Consider the following 20155-nt stretch of genomic DNA (forward strand, 5'->3'; position numbering starts at 1 on the left):
TCTTCACATCGCGCAGCGGCGCCCGCTCTAATCTCCTACACGTAGTTTGCCTGGCTTAGAGAAGGAGAGCTATACTTTTCGGGCACGTTTTTTTCGCGGTGGCGAGCAGGGGAGGATTGTACGCCTTGGCTGGCCTCGAACTTTACGTGGAACGATTTTGCTGTAGTTACCGGGCGCACAAAGGTCACTGCAATCATTGCAGTCTCCGTTCACAAAAAAACGCGCTTTTCAGACTCGGCAAAGTAACAAATGAGACGCTTATTCGCGTGCATTCGTACCTGTGAGTACGTTTCCTGCGTAATTTGTGCACGAGAAATGCAGGGCACGTTTTGATCTGCTTTCCATTCTGCGCGTGACCTTTCAAATTGTTGCTATCGTGTTCATTGCTACGCCTTTGCGGCAAAGCTGAAACTTTTTTAATGAAGTCATCCGGTGATCACTAGGAAAAGTGTAACAGGGCCTTTAACTAGAGAGCACAGAAAGAGCAAAAACTTTCTAGGTAGGTAGAGTTTAGAGATAAGATATTGTAAAAAACATATGCCTCCTAGTGGCAGATAAACCCCATGGTATCAAAACAACGCAAGGCACTCCAGTAAAATGACAAAAAAATATACTAAGAGAAGGGAGAAGACGGGGAACAGACAATTAAGGGGTTTCTACATCCCTAAGCCAGTATATCATTATGGGGGATGCCAGAGTGGAGGGCTCCGGAAATTTTGATTATCTGATGTTCTTTGGTGCGTGTCTCAATCTAAGTACAAAGGCCTCAAGCATTTTGCCTCAATCGAAATGCAGCCACCATGGCCGGGACTCGATTATTTAGTCATCACCAATGAAAGGTGTGCACATCCGGTCAGGCAGCAGTGTGTGATTGAAAGCATGGATGTCGAGCACGAGCAGCAAATAGTATGAGTGTATCTCTATACATGAGGCTGCAAACTACACCACGCATGCTACGGCTCGCATTTCATTAGCTGCCAATAGTACATGCAATATGTTTTAGGATGCGGTGCCAACTTGTCCAACTCATGCTAGTTGTCGGCGGACTTACGAATTTTATTCTGTTGGCAAACGTTTTGTATACACATTACACATGCCCTCATGACTACAGATTGTGAGTGAAGTATGAATTTTCGTCCAACGGAAGTGTGGCTGCACTAAATAAAGAACTTTCCGTACATAAAGAGATGCAATAAAATGCTGCTTGTTCATTTCTGCTTGATTCATGGAAAAAAGAACCACCGGATGTACTATGGAGAATGGCGAGAGTGGTTAAAAAATTCAATTTTCACGTGGTTACACGGGACAGGTGAAGCCACGTAGTGGGGTGCAGATGAAACAAAAAAGTCCGCAATCTCGAAGCCAATGGCGGGAAATTGATCAATGACCATTGTTGCTGCTGTGGCACCCGCTGCTTTGGGTCTGCTGCTACTAGCGCAGTAAAGCCGGGCAACGTTGTGCATAGCATCAGTGATGTGAATCGGTCCGGTCAGTCCGCTTCTTGAGGCGGGTAATTTGAAGTGTGCTAACCCCATATGGACTACTAAGCGTGATTTCATTTCAAAGTAGGCCCTTCCTTGGCACAAGAGTAACACTATGAGGTTTCTGGGCCGCCAATTCAACAATAAACGTCGAGTTAATAGTTGCCCTTAGTGTCCCTTTAACGTCCTAAAACCACCATAGGATTATGAGAGACACCGTAGTGGAGGGATCCGGAAATTTGACCAGCTGGGGTTGTTTGACGTGCATCGAAATCTGAGCTCACAGGCCTACAGCACTTTCGCCGCCATCGAAAATGCAGCCGCCGTAGCTGGGATTCGATCCCGCGACCTGCGGTCAGCAGTAGAGTACCTTAGCCACTAGGCCACCGTGGCGGGGCATTTCAACACCACCTAGCCCAATGAGTTACATTAGCATTGACTGCAATGACTGTGGGTATACAGAAGATAGACTAAATGTAAATGTTTCTTGATTTCCTGTAATGCTGGCAGCCCTTTGTAAACAAACACTAAAAGATACAGCTAGTAATCAAGGAGCGCCTGCTAAATGAAAGAAATATACACTCAAACCTCATTGTAACAAAGCTGCATCTTAAAAAAAATAAGTTTGTTTTATCTAAAAATTCGTTATAAAGGTTATTCCTAACACTGTAGTATTTATCGCAAAACTATTTTTCATTCACTTCACTATATCTGTGTTCGTTATATTGAGGTTTGAATGTAATGAAAATGCAGCTGTTCCAGCCAGAGCCCAGCAGACGACAAAGACCGAATCCCCTGGATTGCATCATTGTAGTGCCATTCGTAGTGCCACCATCGGTGGTGTACAAGGCGAATAAGTATCGTGAAGGAGTAACAGCCTTCAGTTGAATTTTTTCATAATGCACGGCACAAGAAACGCTTGCGATGGCATGGTACCAACACCACATATACTTGGGCTTTTTCTCGATGATAATTTAACGCACAACCACTACGAAACTATCATGACTTTGCAATGTACTTTGTTTTTTGTTGGTGTTCATTGCACTAAAAGCAGGAAATCACATTTAGTCTAGTGCTTTGTGTCACTCAGTGCAGAGAAACATCAACACATGATTTCTTCCAGATTTCTCCTGCCAATTTTTAAAGGTATCCTGACATGAAAATTTCAATTTCTTGTTTTCTGGCATCAAACAATAGGCCGAGCTCTCAAGAGCCTGCAAAATGTAGTGCTATGCACGAGTTGACCCTGAAAAAAATAGAGTGTTTTTAGAAACTAGTATCGGTTTCTACTGTACACTGACGTCGCAACACAGTATGAGCTTCTTGTAACTTGCTCGCGCAAAATATAGTGACTATTCCACAACCACACCGCCCAGTGGCTGGGTTGGTGACGCACAAACTGCCATTATCACAACTAGCCAGACTGATAACACAGTATGAGCTCCTTGTCACTTGCTTGCGCAAAATATAGTGACAATCCCACAACCACACCGCCCCGTGGCTGCGTTGGTGACGCACAAACTGCCATTATCACAACTAGCCAGACTGATGTGTGAAATAATCAGAATTAGTACTGTAGCTTGAATTTAGCTTAGTGTCAAGGTCGGTAGGTGTGCCATGAAAAAATAGACCTTAATACCAAAATAAAATATCACATCAACATTTGCTCAGAGGCGTCTCTGTATACAAGAGATTTGCATTGGAGAGTAAACACACCTTTTAAAAAAGTCAGTATCCCTGTCAAGGATCCCCAACACAAATTCTGCACACTTTATTTATTTGCAATAGATAGCTTATGACCCACTTATCATGGCTGGAAACCTTCTTTGTGCAAGTGTGTGGCGGTTATTTATTTAGAGCAATCTTTAACACACCCAGTCTCAGCTTCGGTTTCAAGAAGCACCGAGCAGACTGGAAGAGTACGAGGGCAAAGTAAACACCTCTAGCTATAAGACTGCACAAAACTGTGACATGGGTGCCGCATTTGAGAGAGTGCGTTAGCAGGGCCGCACTGACAGCTAGGACAGCCAGCACACACGAAGCCGCAGGCACGGAGGAGGAAATCGCAAGTAGCGCAAGGTGCATGCTAGCAACCAGCCGATGCAAACTCAAGACGTAGGTTTGTTTACATTGCTCCTGCGTTGGTGTTGACGTCACGAGATCTCTGCATCTAACTCAGTCACATGGAATGCACTTGAAAATTGATATTTAAATATGTTCTAGGCTACATTTTCCCTTCAATATGTCTAGGCTACATTTTCCCTTCATATCTCGTAGATGTTCTGTATGTCTCCACATAAATCTCTCTCGCTCATTATCTCGCTTTCCAAATGTTGAGTCAGTGCTCCTCTAACATACAAGAAAATAATGCACAAATGACAGCAGCTGCAGGTATGCTATATGCATACCTGATCAAAGATTTTTTTTTTTAACTGCAACATAACAATGCATTGTTGCTTGTTATAATGTTTTCAGGCTGAATAGATTGCAGCTAAAAATCAAAAAAGGAGACACTTACTAGACTTCACACATCATGAAGTTATGCAGCTTTAGAACAGAATACAAAAGTAAATGATAAAACATCATAGCCTGACTGGCCCATGAAATAACTGCATGTGATTAAGAAAAAACCGTACGAATAGAAAGCACTAGACCATCACTGGAATGATATACACAAGCCAGCTCTTTCGTGCCAGCTAAATGAGATTTACCTGGTGCGTTGATATAATGCATGCAGGGGTACAACAGCCATAACAGAATTTGGAGCAATTTTTGGAGCACTAAAATCCAATTTGAAGCAGGTTACAGGGAAAAAAATATTCATTTTTATCACAAAAAACTAAATTTGGAGCAACATGAAAAAGAAGGCTTACATTTGAAAAAAAAAAAAAAAACATGTGGAAACTCAACATCCCCTGAATTGTGCAGAGTGAGCAGTACAATTTCAATAAAAGTAGTATTTTGAACCACCCCATTCAGCTAACAATGATAAAGTTTACACTAACATTTGCCATGCCTGTCGAATCCTTTGACTAACCCTGAGGATTCAAATGTGGATCTGCCAAGCTGGCAAACTTGAGATTCGGAAGATTAGTAAAACTGAGAAGTACTGCTGGCAAAAAAACTGGTGCAAAGTTGTGATTTTTTTTCTGGGCTGAAGAAACGTCATACAGTGCTACAAATGATTGCCAGTAACTTTTTCACTTATCTGCAATTACATTGGTACTCAGAATTATGCGACATACAGGATGTCCCAGCTATCTTTAGCCAAAGTTTAAAAATATGCCGACTGGCCCGGTACTCGGCTGCTCACCTCCAGGTTGCAGGATCGAATCCTGGCTGCGGGGGCTGCATTTTTGATGGAGGCGAAAATGCTGTAGGCCTGTGTGCTCAGATTTGGGTGCACGTTAAAGAACCCCCAGGTGGTCAAAATTTCCGAAGCCCTCCACTACAGCATCTCTCATAATGATATGGTGGTTTTGGGTTGTTATACCCCACATGACGACGCGACCAAATGCATGTTGCCGACTGTTGCCTGGAGTGAGTCGGACTATTCTTTGTGTTTTGATTAATTGCCTAATTTAAAGTCACATTTATGAACAAAGTGTTTAAGCAACAAAAATGGGCCGGACATTCCAATAAGCTCTTTATCGGTTTTCAAAGCGGTCGATTGGACAGTTTTGAGCTTTATATCTCTTAAATTTAAGTGTTTTTTACTAACTCTAAATGCCCACAAAATGCAAAAAATACATGACAAGCCACTCGCGGGCCAGTGCGCACGTGATTCTAGTGTACCCTAGCGTTCTGCGTACAAACAAGCATAGCATTTGCCCGATTGTGCTGTTTCAAAAGGGCTGCAACGATTGTGGTGCCTTTGCGATGAAGACGTTTCGCTATCGGCCACAAAAGCGATAACCGCTGTGACTGCTCACCACTGTCATGAACCAGTGCGAAGGAAGTGTATCGTTTGTACGCGGAACGTTAGAAAGCACCACAATCACGGCGCGCGTAGGCAGGCTAGTGGGTTTGTCACGTGGTATTTTTTTGTATTTTGCAGGCATTTGTAGTTAGAAAAACACCAATAATTAACAGATATAAAATTCGAAACTTGTCTAATCGACATTTTGCAAACCGATCTACAACTTTCTAATTGAAAATTTTTACCTATCTTTGTGCCTTCAGAAGTTATTTAGTTAAAAGGGTCCAATTAAACAATTGATGAGAACACAAAAAATAGTTTGATTCACTCCAGACAACAGTCAGCAACATAAATTAGGTCGCATTTCAATTGCACGTGTCGGCATATTTTTAAACTTTGGCTAAAAATAGCTGGCAACCTGTATACACACATGAGCAATTGAACAAATTGTGCTGTGCTTTGTGACTAGTGCTAACAGCCCCTTCCAAATCCTAAAATGCTTTTCTGCAGCCCACCGGTGCACTGTGAAGAAGATGGCCTGAGCAGCGTTCTGCGAGAGTTGGTACAAGACCAAAAAAATTTCGAACCGCTGCCTCCTCCCCCCATTTTTTTTCCCGATGAAGAGAGGTTTAGGGCAGAACTCCTTGGCTAACTTGCAAGGTGTGTCTGACTAGATAATTTAACAAAGGCACGTGCCCGTTGGCCCGGCGACGGCACTGGTTATCGCATATGGCGTTGCTATAGCACCATGGCCATCGGCAAGGCCGGAGTTCACGCACAGTAACAGCAGCCTACACTTGCAACTTTAGTTGCCCCTGACTAGGAAATTCATATTTTCCACAAAGTGTTGCTGTCTATGGCAAAGCACATTTGTCTTGACATTGCGTCGTCTCCCCAATAAATATCGGCTGTTGTCAGTAGACCGATGGGTGCGCAGTGCCATTACTTCAACTGGTCGATCGCATTTCATGGGTTTGCTAGCCTAATGAGTTTAAGGTTAGGGTCTGAACGCCTGGATCCCTCGATTGATTGATGACTACAGCTGGCCAATGTGGCCTCCGTTTCTCGCTGAAATCAGCACAACTGAAACTGTTTGGGTGTTTTTGAGCAGCTTGGTGCAATTTCCGCACAGCTCGGCGTTAAAATAAAGAATTTTATCGAATTGGCGCGATTGGCACAGCTGTTGCATCCCTGTGCATGCAAATAATTGCCACCAGGACAGTTGCATGTCTACTTTGTATAGGATATAAAACTACAGGCTGGCCGGATATATTTGTACTAGAAATCAGCATAGAAAAAACAAGGACACTGTTAGTAAAACGCAGCACAAGTACCGTGGCAAAAATATGTCACTTATTCAGTCTCATCCTTATCGCAATGCTATCTATTTCCACAGTTTTGAAGTACAAGTCTACTCTTACACCCAAATTTGTCACTGTTGTGGGTCAAGTCCACTTGTAAAGCCACACAACAGGTTTTTAATGAGCTCTCACACTATGAAGAAGCTGGCAGCCACATAAATCTCAACAGAGCATATTTGCAGCACAGGCAAAATACAGCAAAGTTTTAAAAAAAGCATGAAAAAGAAAGAAACAATAAAATATAAACACCCTCTCAAAAATATCTCCACAAGAGGCTGTCATTCTGCCGTAGCTAATGTATCTATGCATGAGGTTTTGGTTAAACTTGCTATGTCACTTGGGCACGGATGACATATGTAGTCAAAATCGCAATTTGCCCAAAATCGCTCCCAAAAGGTTTTCTCGGAATAAGGTTCACTTAAACTTCGACTGAACAATATTCTACTCAGCAAGGCTCTCTTGGACTTAAACCTAACTACTCTAACTGAACCGGACTCATTCATACTCATCGGCCAGCCCAAGTATGATAGAGTCAGGTCATGAGTACATTTCTATGCCTAAGATCATAATAGAGCTGGTCATGCAGAATCTTAAGGACACTAAAAGGACAGCAAGGGTATCAAAGTATAAACCAAGTCTGTGGATCGGGGCGGCCAAGCATACCAGGAAGTTCGCATAAAACCTCAACAACGGAGCAGCCCCATTTGGCAAGCACCCAAACCACAAACATGGATTCTAAGTTTGTTTTCCAAACTTGCCCTTCAGTGCCCTACAATGACTTCCTCAGGTGTTAATCAACTAGCCCACAAACAAGTTCCATTTTAAACATGGTACATTTGTGACAAGACATAAATTATTATTTTTATAGCAAGTTGGCTATAGACCCATGAAAATAAAGAACCAGCATTGTATTGAATAAACATAGTGACACAATCAATTAGAAAAGGTTTATAAAGGGTTTCAAAAAAAAAGCACAGTAAAACACTGTGCTACATCCCTATAAATTTACTCATGCACACTCTGTGACAAGCTAATTCACGATGATGTAGACAAATGCAGACAGTATATCAAGCAAAAGAATGCTACTGTACGTTGCAGGTGGTGTCAGGAAATCAGCCTTCGCATTTGTGGTTTTATGCTAAACAGATGGCATCAGGCAAGCACTTACAGTTGCTGCTAAATGAATGAAAAAAAGGCAGTCCAAGGAACAGTCAACAAAATTTAAGTAGGCTGGGCTATCCTCTCCCACATTTCAAAATCACTGCTACAGGCCTTGACTGGCTTCAACAACAATAATATAAATAGAATGAATAAGTACCTAAAACAATAAAATCACTAAACTAATTCATCACTCATGACCTTACCAGCACATGCCAGACATTTTCATTGGCTCCTTCAAAAGAACAGAAGCGAATGCTGACTCCTAAAAGACCATGGCCTCCCCACATGGACGAAGGCACAATTTCCACATCCCGCACCATCTGGGTTTTGCTGCTGTATACTGTCATGACAATCGGTTTTTCTATGTTCGCTTTTAAAACATCCTTGAGAAGATCATTGTCTTGATTCTGAAAAAAGAGAAAAGGATATATATCACTTGTGTTCATTAGCAATAAAATAACTCTAAAAGTCTATTACTCAATCATTTTTGCAAAGCTACAGATCAAGTATTTCACAAACTATGCAAGACAACAAAATGAATTGAACAGACAATTAGGCCAGGAGAAGCATAGCGGATGCTCATGGTTGTTTTCAACTGTAGTTTGTTAGTGAAGACAAATTAAGATGAACGGGACAAAAATCACCTTTTTCATCTGCGAGATCTAAGCCTACAACCTTTAAATTTCGTGTGCAATGCTCTACCAATTGAGCTTTAACATATGGTGCTTCCCTATCTCCTCTGTTGGGTATTTCTGTACACACAATCCCAGAGAATGTTATTCTATGTTGCTTTTAGCCACTTAAGTATGGGACACTTTTTGGCCAATAAACCCTTGCAGGCCAGTAGCCAGGAATTGTTTTCGTGAGAAGGGGGCACTTGTTGAAGACCTTGACTATTTTAAAAACAGACATATTACTTATTTTTCGACAGAACACCCCCACATCACAATCAGAATTCGAGGGGGGTGGGGAGCACTAGGGCACCTCCCATCTGCTGGCTACATGCCTGAACCCTCATATGTTAACCTAAGGCATGAAACTTGGGGAAGAACTTGTTGCTGGACTAGTCGGTACATAACTTTGAGGGAAAATTCAAGACACCCAAGCACCACCTGAAGAAAGACAAAGCACAGGAAAAGAGCATGACTCCCAAGTGATTAACCTTGCAGGAAACAGCAGAAAATGTTTACACTGCACGAAACATGTACAAATAGCACGGTCTCATTTTACAAATTTGCAGTTAAGAACTTGTAATGTTACGCAGGTCTTGCAGAGCTGCCATTGAGATGCAAATGCTTTCTCAGTTTATGTAGAAGACCTGTTCTATTGTGCACTGCACTCATAGTTTTTAAATGTTACAAAATGTATCATAGTGAAATGGGTATTAGCCTTTGAGAGGAATACAGGCATATCTCTTTGTATACTCATGATGATGTTAGAATTTCATCTCGGCTCAAATTTTATTGCTCAACATGGCCTTTACGTTGAGCAAAAAGGGATCTGCAATGGCTTACGTGCCGCTCCAGAGTTGTGCAACATGTTTTTAGCAGCCTTTGACAGAGAATTAGCTCAAGCACTTGATGATGCAAGGGGCTGAATGTTTTTAGGTATGTGGAAGATTTTTTAATAATTTCAAACACTAACCCTTTTTTTTGCCACCACTAACTCAACGGATAAAATTGTAGCACTTTTCAGACAACATGCTAATGGCCTTTAATTCACATATGAGCTTCTCACTGACAATAAATTTGAGTTTTTAAATTTGGACGTGACAGCCTTGGAGCGACACGTGTGCTGCACTTACCACCAACGTTCAACCGACAAGCTTTGCCCTTTGATACGGCCCATTCTAAGCTTGTTAAAAGGGGGTACTGCAACCATGTGTCTTTAGGCAGCGCTGGTGAAATCTTGCCCTCACAGCATGCAGGATAGTTACATGAATCAGGTTAACAGGTGCATTCAGTAGGCCATCCTAACTCTGTCATCATATCAGTTTCCAAAATCTTCCTTCAAAAGTTGAAGGGCACAAGAAAAGCCAGGCAGCCCATGTTCGAAAGACCTATGATTGTATCGTATGTTTATCGTGTAGCTCCAACTTTGAGACTGTGGCCAGCAGGTCCAACAGTGCCACGCATGTTGGCTAGCCCGTTTCCTTGCATTTCTCAACCACCCAGGCCCCTCCCCGGATGAAAATAAACATGCTTCGTCGTATGTGAATAGCTTTATTGGTGGGGTGTATGAAATCCCACTCAGTTGTGGATGGGTTTATATTTGCCAGACTGGTCGGTGTATGAATGCCAGAGTCAGGAAGCGTGAACTTTCCCTTTGAAACAACTGATCAGCACATTTGCCTGCACACCGTAATAATATCTAGTGCGAGGAGAGGTTTTTCAGAGTTTCTGCTATTGCAAAAAGCTCACATGCTCCAACCCAAAAAATAACAAAATCTTTTTGCATAAAAAAAAGTGCAACTTTGTATAAGGAGCATGTCTACCGCATTGCGCACATCAGATTTCGCACTTCTTCACTGAATTAGAAATGACTTTCCGATGGCTTTGTGTCTGATGTGCAGTAATTAGGTGTGCTAGTCCTGTTCGTGCATGTGTGGTACAGCGTATATATGATCTGTTGTTCTTCTGTGAATAAAGTCAGCTGAGAGTGGTACTATTTTCCAGTGCTTATTCTTTCTTCTGGTTGTGCTTAGGTGTCTAAAATTTTCCGTCATAACTAAGGCATAAAAAGCCTGGCTTGACTAGGCCCTTGTTATGCATGAATGAAAAATGCGGCATTTTTCTGGAAATTAGGCAAGGAAAAGCATAGAGGATGTTAATTATTGTCTTTGACCATAGTTCACGAACTTTGATTCTTTTCCTTCTAACAGAAATAAATGATCAGTAGGATCAGTCACTTTACACTTTACTTCGCAGCCACATCTCGTATTTACTCTGCCGTTAGTCCTGAAGCCCTCTACTACATTTTTTTTCTCCTCATGAGGCCATACTTGTTCAACTCGCATGTATTCCCTGCCACCTGAATGTGAAACCTGGTATAGCAGATGAAAGAAAATTAAACAACTTACTCCGCATTTGTCACTGTGATGGAACAACAGTACAATTTATATTTTAAATGTGTAATGATGCCTATTCCTGCATGTCCTTCCCACATTTATTTACCACTACTTCTGAAGCTGTCATCATACGTGCTGAGAGTGGGGTGCAAAATGGGCACTTGCACATCCAAACCACCAACACTTGCCACCACCCCCCTCACCCGAGCACCTCCACTGCACCCTCCTTTCCCACAACTATACAACACAGGTTTGCAGCCACCCAAGACAAAATCCTGCTGACGCCCATGGCTGTCATTTTATTAAGTATGTTCCATTCATGAGTGTAATCAACCCTCCCGTCACACAACGCTCAACTAGGGCCTGTGAGATCTCTTAACATAAAGATGCAGCGACTCGAGTACACCAGAAAGTTCAGATGCTACGTAACCCAAGGTTTTACTACATTTGCAGCTGGCAAAGCGACAACAATGAAACAACATTGAAAAGTACATACCAAGCGTGTATTCCCAATGGCAACAATAAAATCAAAAAAGGCCTCCAACCCTGCCTTATGTCCAGGAGAATTCTCTTGAACCTACATGCAGACAGATAAGTGATGGTGCATTGCATTTTGTCTTAATAACAACTTTTGCTTTATGCAGCTTGAAATTTTAAAAATGCTGAAAACAGATGTAGCAATGAATTCAGTTCAACAGCTTCACTTGAGCTACAACCCAGAAAAGTGCTCCAGCATAACTCCAAACGTCTTGATTTGCCCCGTTTTACTTCCGCAATCTTGCTTACATGCTTGATGCAATTCGCATCACAGGTCTAGTAAACTGCACATCCACGTAGCGCAATGTATCAAAACATTATGGGCAAAAGTACATTTCATGCCCTCGTAAAATATGCACACTAACACACGCCTTATATATATATATATATATTTATATACATATATATATATGGTAGTTTTGCCCTTTGCCCGTGAGGTGTCGCACTGCTCAGTTCGAGGACGCGGGTTCGATTCCCGGCCACAGCGGCTGTATATCAACGAGAGCGAAATGCAATGAGAACTTATGTGCGTAGATTTAGGTGAACGTTAGAGAACCCCAGGTAGTCCAGACTAATCTAGAATTCCCCATTACGGTATGCCTCATAATCATATCTTGGTTTGGCACGTAAAGTCCCAGCAATTATTCTTATTCCAACTCTTGGGTAATTGCACGAGCGACATAACGCATCTGCAACACACCGCAGGGTTGTACACCGGCGTGCACGTAAATCGGCATTTTCTTTGAGAAGCCGCCAAGTTCACATTTGGTAAAGTATGCGTACCACTTTTCAACGCGCACGTTTCTCGGCAACGGCTTTCGCTCCCGTAGAGGTGCGACTCGCTACTAAACCCGGTACATAGGAAATGAACACGACGAACAAGTGGCAAAAAACTTTCGATTTGGCAGGCAATAGATACGGCAATTTTCATAACTACAAGTACTGGTGTGGTCGCACTGCCGATGGCACCAGACCAGTTTAGTGGTCCGTTTTCATGAGGTAGCCCAGCAGCACACACTGTGACCTGATATACATCACAGCACAGAACGTAGGTTCATGTTATCTCTTGATCTCCTTCATAATGCGCCATTTCATGCCATACTGTTATATTTATATTTACAAGGCGCGCAAAGATGAAGTATGCTGACAGTACCGGCATGTTTATTACGTGCAGGTTTCTTACCCGTAAAACATGATATCCCTCTGTGCCGCCTCCAGGAATGGCACTACTTTGTGAGCCGCCCATCTTATCAAACCGTCAACCCCCAACAAGCTTTCAATCAACACATTAAAGAAGTAAGTTGATCACAAACCTAACGTGTACCCATACGTGGCAAGGGGGACACTTTGCTACCGTTTTTTTTTCTCTATCTACTTTTTTGATGCGGAAACGAGTAACGTCACCTATTGGTGACAACTGACACATATAAACCAATACTGAGCGCATTTATGAAAATAATTACACGTAAAAATTTATTTTATACGTATTAAAGGGTATAAACGGTAAAGTTGATTTCTTATCATTAAAAAAGTTTTGCAGTGGTCTAGCCAATCGGAAGCCAGAATAGATTGGCGGGAAACTGACGCTGTGTGTGTCAGCGAAGGCGCCAAAGCAGTTCGCGCGCCAAATGTGCAAAGTGAACAGCGCTGTGGTGCTAGGTTTTTTCGTGTGGTGCCTTAACTCCTAGAAAGTGCCTCTATTTACGTTCGTTGGGAAGGACAGGCTTTATCGCATCTTGCTAGGGAAATCGTGTTTGTAACAAGCGCGACACGCTTGAAAGGGATCTCCCGTCGTTATCTCGGTTCACGTTGCCGATCGAGGTCTGTCGGCATGCCTCCCACTCAGTCCGTTCTTCAGCTTCCCGTGCGCAAGTCAGCACGCTGCGCTGCCATAGCTAAACAAAGCAGTAAGTCGCCTTGCATCTCTAAAGGGGGCCTTTTCGACGAGAACAATACGCGTCATAACCACAAAGTTAGCAAGAGGTTATTCCCCGCCGACGATGCATCTACTCCCTCGTCCGATGATGCCGGTAGGTTTCCGTGTTTTCATTTTTGACCGACCAATATGATGTTGTTGTAGGACCCGAAATTCACTGCTTTGTGTGGCTTGCTACGCTGAAATTGTTTTTCTTTCTTCAGGGTCGCAACATTCCCCGATATCACAATCACCGAAGAAAGCCAGGGAGACACCTAGACAAGGAAATATAGTTTCCCTCTCTCTGTCCGTGCCCGATAGTGAGTGTGTCTCACAAAAAAAATTTGAAACTTTGTCTTGCACTGTGTTGTGTTCAGTAATCATTCATGAAATGCGCCATTTTGACCTCGTCTTCCTTTTTTATTGTAGCTTCGTTGTACCAAAAGGCAAAGCAGAATTTAACGTCGCAGTTAAGCGTCCGACTTGTCGGTCGTCAGAGGGAGATGGAGTCGATGAAGGACTTTCTGCACACTCATTTACGTGCTGGCACCTCCGGCAGCCTCTATGTTTCTGGTGCACCCGGCACTGGTAAAACTGCTTGTCTGTCGCAAATACTCGACTCATCCAAAGTAAGTTGTCTACCCAATTGTATCAACATTTAATAGTAGTTTTTTTTAATTTTATTGCACTGAGCAATGTGCATTTCTGAAACTATCAACGTAACGCATCAGTGTTTGACATAATTTTACCAGGCAGAGTGCCAGTGCATACTGAAGTTCATTTTCCTCCCAATCAGCCTCAACCACAGACTTGCAGGCAAACAAATTTTTTCAGTCAAGCCCTCGTCCCTTTCTTTGGTTTCTGCCTTTCTCTTTATACACCATAGAGTATGCAGTGTAACATTCTAACAGTAATTTTTGAAAAACCTCTGTGATGCCAGTACACCCTCTCTTGCATGTGGAGGAGTGAACACATTCGGAGCAAAAAAATCAGTCTGCTAACAAAAGGTGGCCCATAGAAAATATTGTTACAGCAAAGCCAACCTGCATATATTGCAAAATGTGTGTCAGGGGACTATCACTATTTTGCAAAGTGTCAAATGGTCGTTTTGAGAGGGGGAGGGGTAATATGTCCTTAACTCTCCGCTACCGCCTGTTAATTTTGGGGTGTTTAGGTAGATGCCCCATAAAAATGTTTAGGTATCAGAGGGGTGACAGGATGAGCTAGTTGGTACTGTATGAGTTATAGCGTAATAGTGTAGAAACAGAATAAAGGACAAGAAAGGACGCAGACAAGTTATTGCCACGCTATTACACTATATATTAGATATCCAACTTCTCGTAATCTCATTCCCTCTTCTCTCTTCGGAAAAATCTTGTGTTCACCCCCTCAAAGCACTGCACATCTAACATGGTGGCTAGCTGGTCAAAAGTAGGTTTTTGTTTTAATTTTTATACCTCGATTAAAAGCTGCAAGTCACTTTTCCTGTGCTTTGCTTGGCTTCATATGGTGTGAGAAATTATTAGGCGCTCAGTGTATTCAGTACAATACTTGTTTTTGTACATTTTCAGAATCTCTTCAAATTCCAGTATGTGTCTGTCAACTGCATGTCGCTACAAAGCACCTCTGCTATTTATCAGAAAATTATCTCCGGTCTTGACTTGTCACCAGCCTGTAGCAACCACCTCGAGACAATACGCAGAGGACTCACCACGAAGGGCCATCCTATGTGAGTGTTCTTGAAAGCAAGTAGAATAGGGCGAAATGCCTTAGTGTCACTGAAGAAACCTGTATGTTTCAGGAGATCTTTCAAATTATGGCACAGCCTTGCGACTAGCTTGAATTAATAGTTTCATGTTCTGCAGTCGAAGCACCGGTTGGAGCTACTTGTACAGTTTCTGCAATTAGAAATCTGCAACCTGTAAATAGTTTCGTGAATGCACAGAAGACTCAAGTTAAGGGGAAACTTGAAGTGAGGAAAAATCATTTCAAGCATAACGTTTAGAAAAATGAGACAAAACGTTTCGACAAGCGGAGTTCTCTTCATTACGGCCTTAAGAAAAACAAGTCCACTTGTTAAAATGCTAGCTTTGGTGACATTCCTTGTTCATGATTTTTGATGCACTTGAAAGTAGCTTTGTGCTGCTCTTCAGTGGGTAGCAATTTCAATTTATTTGTGGGCATAAAACGTAGTTTTCAAATATAGCAATTGTCTAGATGTGTGTCCAGTGAAAGAGCATTGTTCAGGCAAATATTGATACCAATGATGCAAAATCTGGTTAGAGCATAATTGCATGGCAAGTGTACGTGTGGCCGAGGTGTTTGCTTTTTTTTTTGCATTATTCTAATTAGCCAAGTCACTGATGCAAGAGGGTTGTATTGTTGGTTAAAGCATATGGAAGACACAAACTCTTATAATAATTTTAAGCGTGGCTAAGCATAGCGCTGTACATCATATGTATACTCATTATTTTCACTTTACAACATGATGTGGTCGAACATACAAAAATGTTACTAAGAAAGAAGCACTGAGAATAACACAGAATTGCATTTCCTCCTACACAAACATTTGAAAGTACTATACATTAGACTCGTTAACTCTTTCTGATGCCACCTATGAAGAACTGTCTGTAAATATGTAAAATTACTATGTTACTTAGAGGCACTCAATATTTTATTGCAACAATAATAATGATGTAATTGTTAAATTTGTGTGTTATAGTAACTCATCCTAATGAAGCTATAATTAAATATCTCTTTACCCTGAAGTCATTGATGCTTTTGGCATGAAGAGAATAAATTGGCAGGGTAGGAATATAGTGTGAATTCATTTCTGGTTATGTTCGTACTGAGCGAAAAAAAATCCAGCTTTTTGCATTGCTTGAAGGAAGCGGTACATCGCACGACTCGTGGGATGTGGTACTAGTGCCTTCCGAAAAGTTATATTATGCAGGAGGTTAAATTCATCCAAAATACTATATGTTTTGCTCTTTCTTAGCCTCTACTTGATGCAAACAGCGAAAACAAGTGGCGTACACAACTGTGTACATATAGCGTCTCAAAGGGTTTATGAACCCTGAAAGGACTGTGAAAATATTTCCCAGGGGTAGAACAGCTGTGCCATTGTGAGCCAAACGGGCTTACTAGCGCCGAACCACCCTTAGTGCCCCAAACTCTCCTATCAGCCCCAGAATTTAGCCGCAAAGTGCGAAAGCCATCAAGCGCCGTCCGTGCCCGAAAACGTGCCTGAAACTTCTTTTGGTTTCATCAAAACTGTTATAGTATCAGTTTTGTAAAGCCTGTGTTCGCTCTAGGATCGGCCGTGAACTTATCCTGAGTGCGTGGTTGTGATCGCTATACGCATGCGATCATGGCAGGCATCAGCGGGAATGGCTCGTTACATTTCTACGCGCTGCGCTCTCAACTCGAAGAGGCTGCGAAAAGAGCATCTCTCTTTGGCCCGGCTGTATTCTCTTACATCAGCGTTTCGTAGAGTTACACGACATCTGATCTAAAAGAGTTGGCTGCCAGCCTTACAATGTGTTGCTGTCACTTTGATTGCTTCGCCATACCGGGAAATGTTTTTTTTATAGCTTTTCCAAACACTGCCGCATTTGGAAAATAAAGAAAAGATAGCAGTAACAGTGCTCAAAAGAAGAGGGGTGTCTGGTTTCCGGAACAGCTTAGCGTAGTCTGGTGCACATGGAGTAAGGAAAGCTTTCCTTCATGTATGGGTGCACATGATTGCTCAATGAGCATGCGCATATTCTCGTTCATTTGGCCGCTTCGCTTCATGCTTATCGACTCGGCAGTTGACGTTCGCTTCTTCTGGCATAAAAAATACATGGGCAGCTGTACATAACTAAGCCACTGTTGCGCTGCAAGGGGGAAGCAATGAATGCGATAGCAGCAAATGTTAATGTTATACGAAATAAGGCTGGCAGTGAACTCTTTTTGATCCATTCTCACGTAACTGTACAAAATGCTGGTGTACGAGAATATGGCCACTTCAAGGAGAGCAACACTTTTCGCACATCCTCTTCGCGATGACAGTGCAGGACATAGAAGCGTAGGCGAGCCGCCCGCTGATGGCTGCGAAGATAGCCTGCGTGCCAGCGATCACGACCATGCACTCAGAAACAGTTCATAGTCGTCGCTCGGGTGACACATACTGCCCCCCCCCTCTCTTGTTTTTAATGCCCTTCTAAAGCGGGCGGCGAAGCTCTTCCTCTCTGCTTCGACAACAGGCCTCGGGGTGGGGGGGGGGTATCGCAAGCACCCTCAGAGTGCCAGATCGTTTTATCTCTGCTTCAACCATGTTCATTCAACCTTGGCCTATCCAGAGAGCCTGCGCTGTGGCGTTGTAGGCTAGGTCTAACTGTCCCCATGTGGGGGCGGCCCGTGGTGTCGCGGCAAGGGGTGGCACATCTCCAGATTTTATAGCGAAAGCTGTTATGAGATTACAACTCGGGTCACGCGCCACAGGAGTTGTCCGCCTCCGATGTCCATAACCACATCGCACGAAATGAGAAAAAAAAACCTAGCGCCAATGACACAGTGGGATTTGAACCCCGGTCTGCTGGGTGCCAGCCCAGTATTCTACCCCTGAACAACGCCGGTGCTTGGGACTTACTGACAAACTTACTTTAGGCAGGCTTCATGTCCGGAAAGAAATTGCGTTAATACGACTTATAAAGCGTTTTAGAACAGCGGAAAAACAACCAGTCGTCGTCCAATGCTCCAACCCATTACAAAATCTTGTTTTTGTTCAGCTATTAACTATGGCACATGCCCACTTTAGGCATAACTTCTCATTGTCGTCAGCCACTGTATGAACAATTGGCATGAAATTCCTTGCAAGTGTTTTGCGGATACCGCGTAAGAATGCCGAGATACTGAAAGTGAACTAGCTCCTGTGGGATGCCGTGTATTAATAACCTTCAAAGACTTAATCAACAAGGTCTTGCTTGGTGCATTAAAGAAGGTGTATTTACTAGTATATATAGTATTATAGTTTGTTAATTAAGATGCGTTTGTAGATCTTTTTGAACTTTGTTTGCCATAAAGCAGAAGTGCACTAGCGAAAAAACATGTGCGCCTCACTGGTGGTGGCTATATAAGAGCCTTCAGAGGCTGTCACATGACAGAATTCTGCTACTGTACGAGGGATTAGTCCATGTGAAATTTCTCTCATCATGTGGAGGCTCGTTCGGCTTGGTATACACATATTCTATCATGCATGGCTTTGAACCAAAGTGCATTAAGGATATGTTTAAAACTCCTGTGTGAATATCTTATTTTATATGCCAAGTAACCTTAGTCTCTGACATGCAACTAAGGTAGTGAAGCTCTAGCGTTTCTGACATTTTAGTTCGGCCAGCATGGTCTTATCGGTACCGCCTTGTCATTTTCTGAGCGCAGGGACACTTTAACAGAAATGAGCACACAAGCATAATTACGGTGGCATTGGTAACATCATTTGATGCGACTTGTGTGAGAAACATACAAGACCGTAAGCACAACTACGCAGCATTCGTTTGCCAGCAGACAAACTTTCAAAAGGGCATCATCCACATGTCATGAGTGACAGCCGCGAGACTAAGAGATGACCAGCGTTCAAAGTAGCACAGGTGCATGTTCGGGAACTCGAGGCACGAGAACAGAGTCGAAGAGAAGGACGAGGAGGTCGTGAGCTGGCATTGTCTCGGGGAACTCGACGGTGGAAGATCGCATCGTCGGCATGCACCGGTGACGAGAGCTCGGGTCAGCTGCCTGAGACACGGACGTCCGGAGGTGGCCAGCGACATCGACGGCACTCAATAGGAAGCTCCTCCGAGACGAGGCAGCTATGCCCAGGGAAAACGAGCGTTCCTGGTGCAAACCTCCTTTCGGAAGCGAGCTCCCTAAGGAGATCCCCGGAGTGCCACGTTACCAAGAGAACGCCGCGCCGCGTGAAGTCATCGAAATTACCAGTAGCCCGAAACGCCGGCCTTCACGCACAGGCGACAACGAACTTGTCAAGCTGCAGAGTGGACATCGGGATCAACGACCGACCGGACTTGGGCAATGAGCTTACCAAGTCAGCGGCATCACGTAGGCCAGACCGAGACAGCAGTAGGCGAGATTTAAGACTTTAGTTAGGTCGTTATGGGCAAAGTTCTAGCTAATTTGCAGTTATATTGTTTGTTGTACATTTTTATATATTTTAGAGTGCCGCTTGTTTTTTTTATGTATGTTCGTTCATCTTTCGAGTCTAAGTCCATCATTGAGGCTGCACACGTTAATTCATGACAATTGGCGAGCCTGCCACCATTCTACTTCCTGCCCATCACGGATTTCGGAGGTATAGATGATGGACTTTGTCAAGATTCTGAGCTTAGCCAGAGATCGAGGGTACTAAATGTAAGAGGCACTGCAGTTTCTTGAAACGGAGTCGCAGCGTGATAGAAAAGAAAGGGAGCTAGTGCAAATAAAACTCGGAGCTAAACTTCAGAGCAAATGTGATGAAGCATGTAAAGCACACGCTGGAGATATAAAACAGGAAGCATAAATTGATTTTGGTGCACTGCAGAGGACGTTAGGATTAGAAGGAAAAGGGACAAAGGAGGATTTAATAGGAGTTTCAGATCATCATTTTTTTTGGGAGAAGGTTGAAGATGAAACTACCGTATAAACCAGAACATAAGTCGAGATATTTTCAATAAAACGAGCTAA

General features: G+C 43.0%; 2 protein-coding genes across 3 annotated transcripts in view; one reads left to right on the top strand and one right to left on the bottom strand.

Moving 5' to 3' along the window:
* The window catches only part of Grasp65 (Golgi reassembly-stacking protein 2), an 80015-nt gene extending 67126 nt beyond the window's left edge, over positions 1 to 12889 (bottom strand). Inside the window, exons 1-3 of one of the 2 annotated variants that reach the window (XM_037426683.2) lie at positions 12710 to 12889; positions 11486 to 11566; positions 8126 to 8329 (exon numbers count right to left, since the gene is read on the bottom strand). In XM_037426683.2, the coding sequence (XP_037282580.1) occupies positions 8126 to 8329; positions 11486 to 11566; positions 12710 to 12772 (348 nt within the window). In that variant the 5' untranslated portion in view covers positions 12773 to 12889. The remainder of the gene's footprint in view (positions 1 to 8125; positions 8330 to 11485; positions 11567 to 12709) is intronic. The other variant, XM_075881991.1, reaches the window with a different exon arrangement.
* Positions 12890 to 13114: 225 nt separating this feature from the next.
* The window catches only part of Cdc6 (Cell division cycle 6), a 49623-nt gene continuing 42582 nt past the window's right edge, over positions 13115 to 20155 (top strand). Inside the window, exons 1-4 of the mRNA XM_037426684.2 lie at positions 13115 to 13556; positions 13666 to 13761; positions 13871 to 14070; positions 15013 to 15170. Coding sequence (XP_037282581.1) covers positions 13358 to 13556; positions 13666 to 13761; positions 13871 to 14070; positions 15013 to 15170 — 653 coding nt within the window. The 5' untranslated portion in view covers positions 13115 to 13357. The remainder of the gene's footprint in view (positions 13557 to 13665; positions 13762 to 13870; positions 14071 to 15012; positions 15171 to 20155) is intronic.

Source organism: Rhipicephalus microplus, chromosome X (assembly GCF_043290135.1).
Source record: "Rhipicephalus microplus isolate Deutch F79 chromosome X, USDA_Rmic, whole genome shotgun sequence".
Taxonomy (NCBI): domain Eukaryota; kingdom Metazoa; phylum Arthropoda; class Arachnida; order Ixodida; family Ixodidae; genus Rhipicephalus; species Rhipicephalus microplus.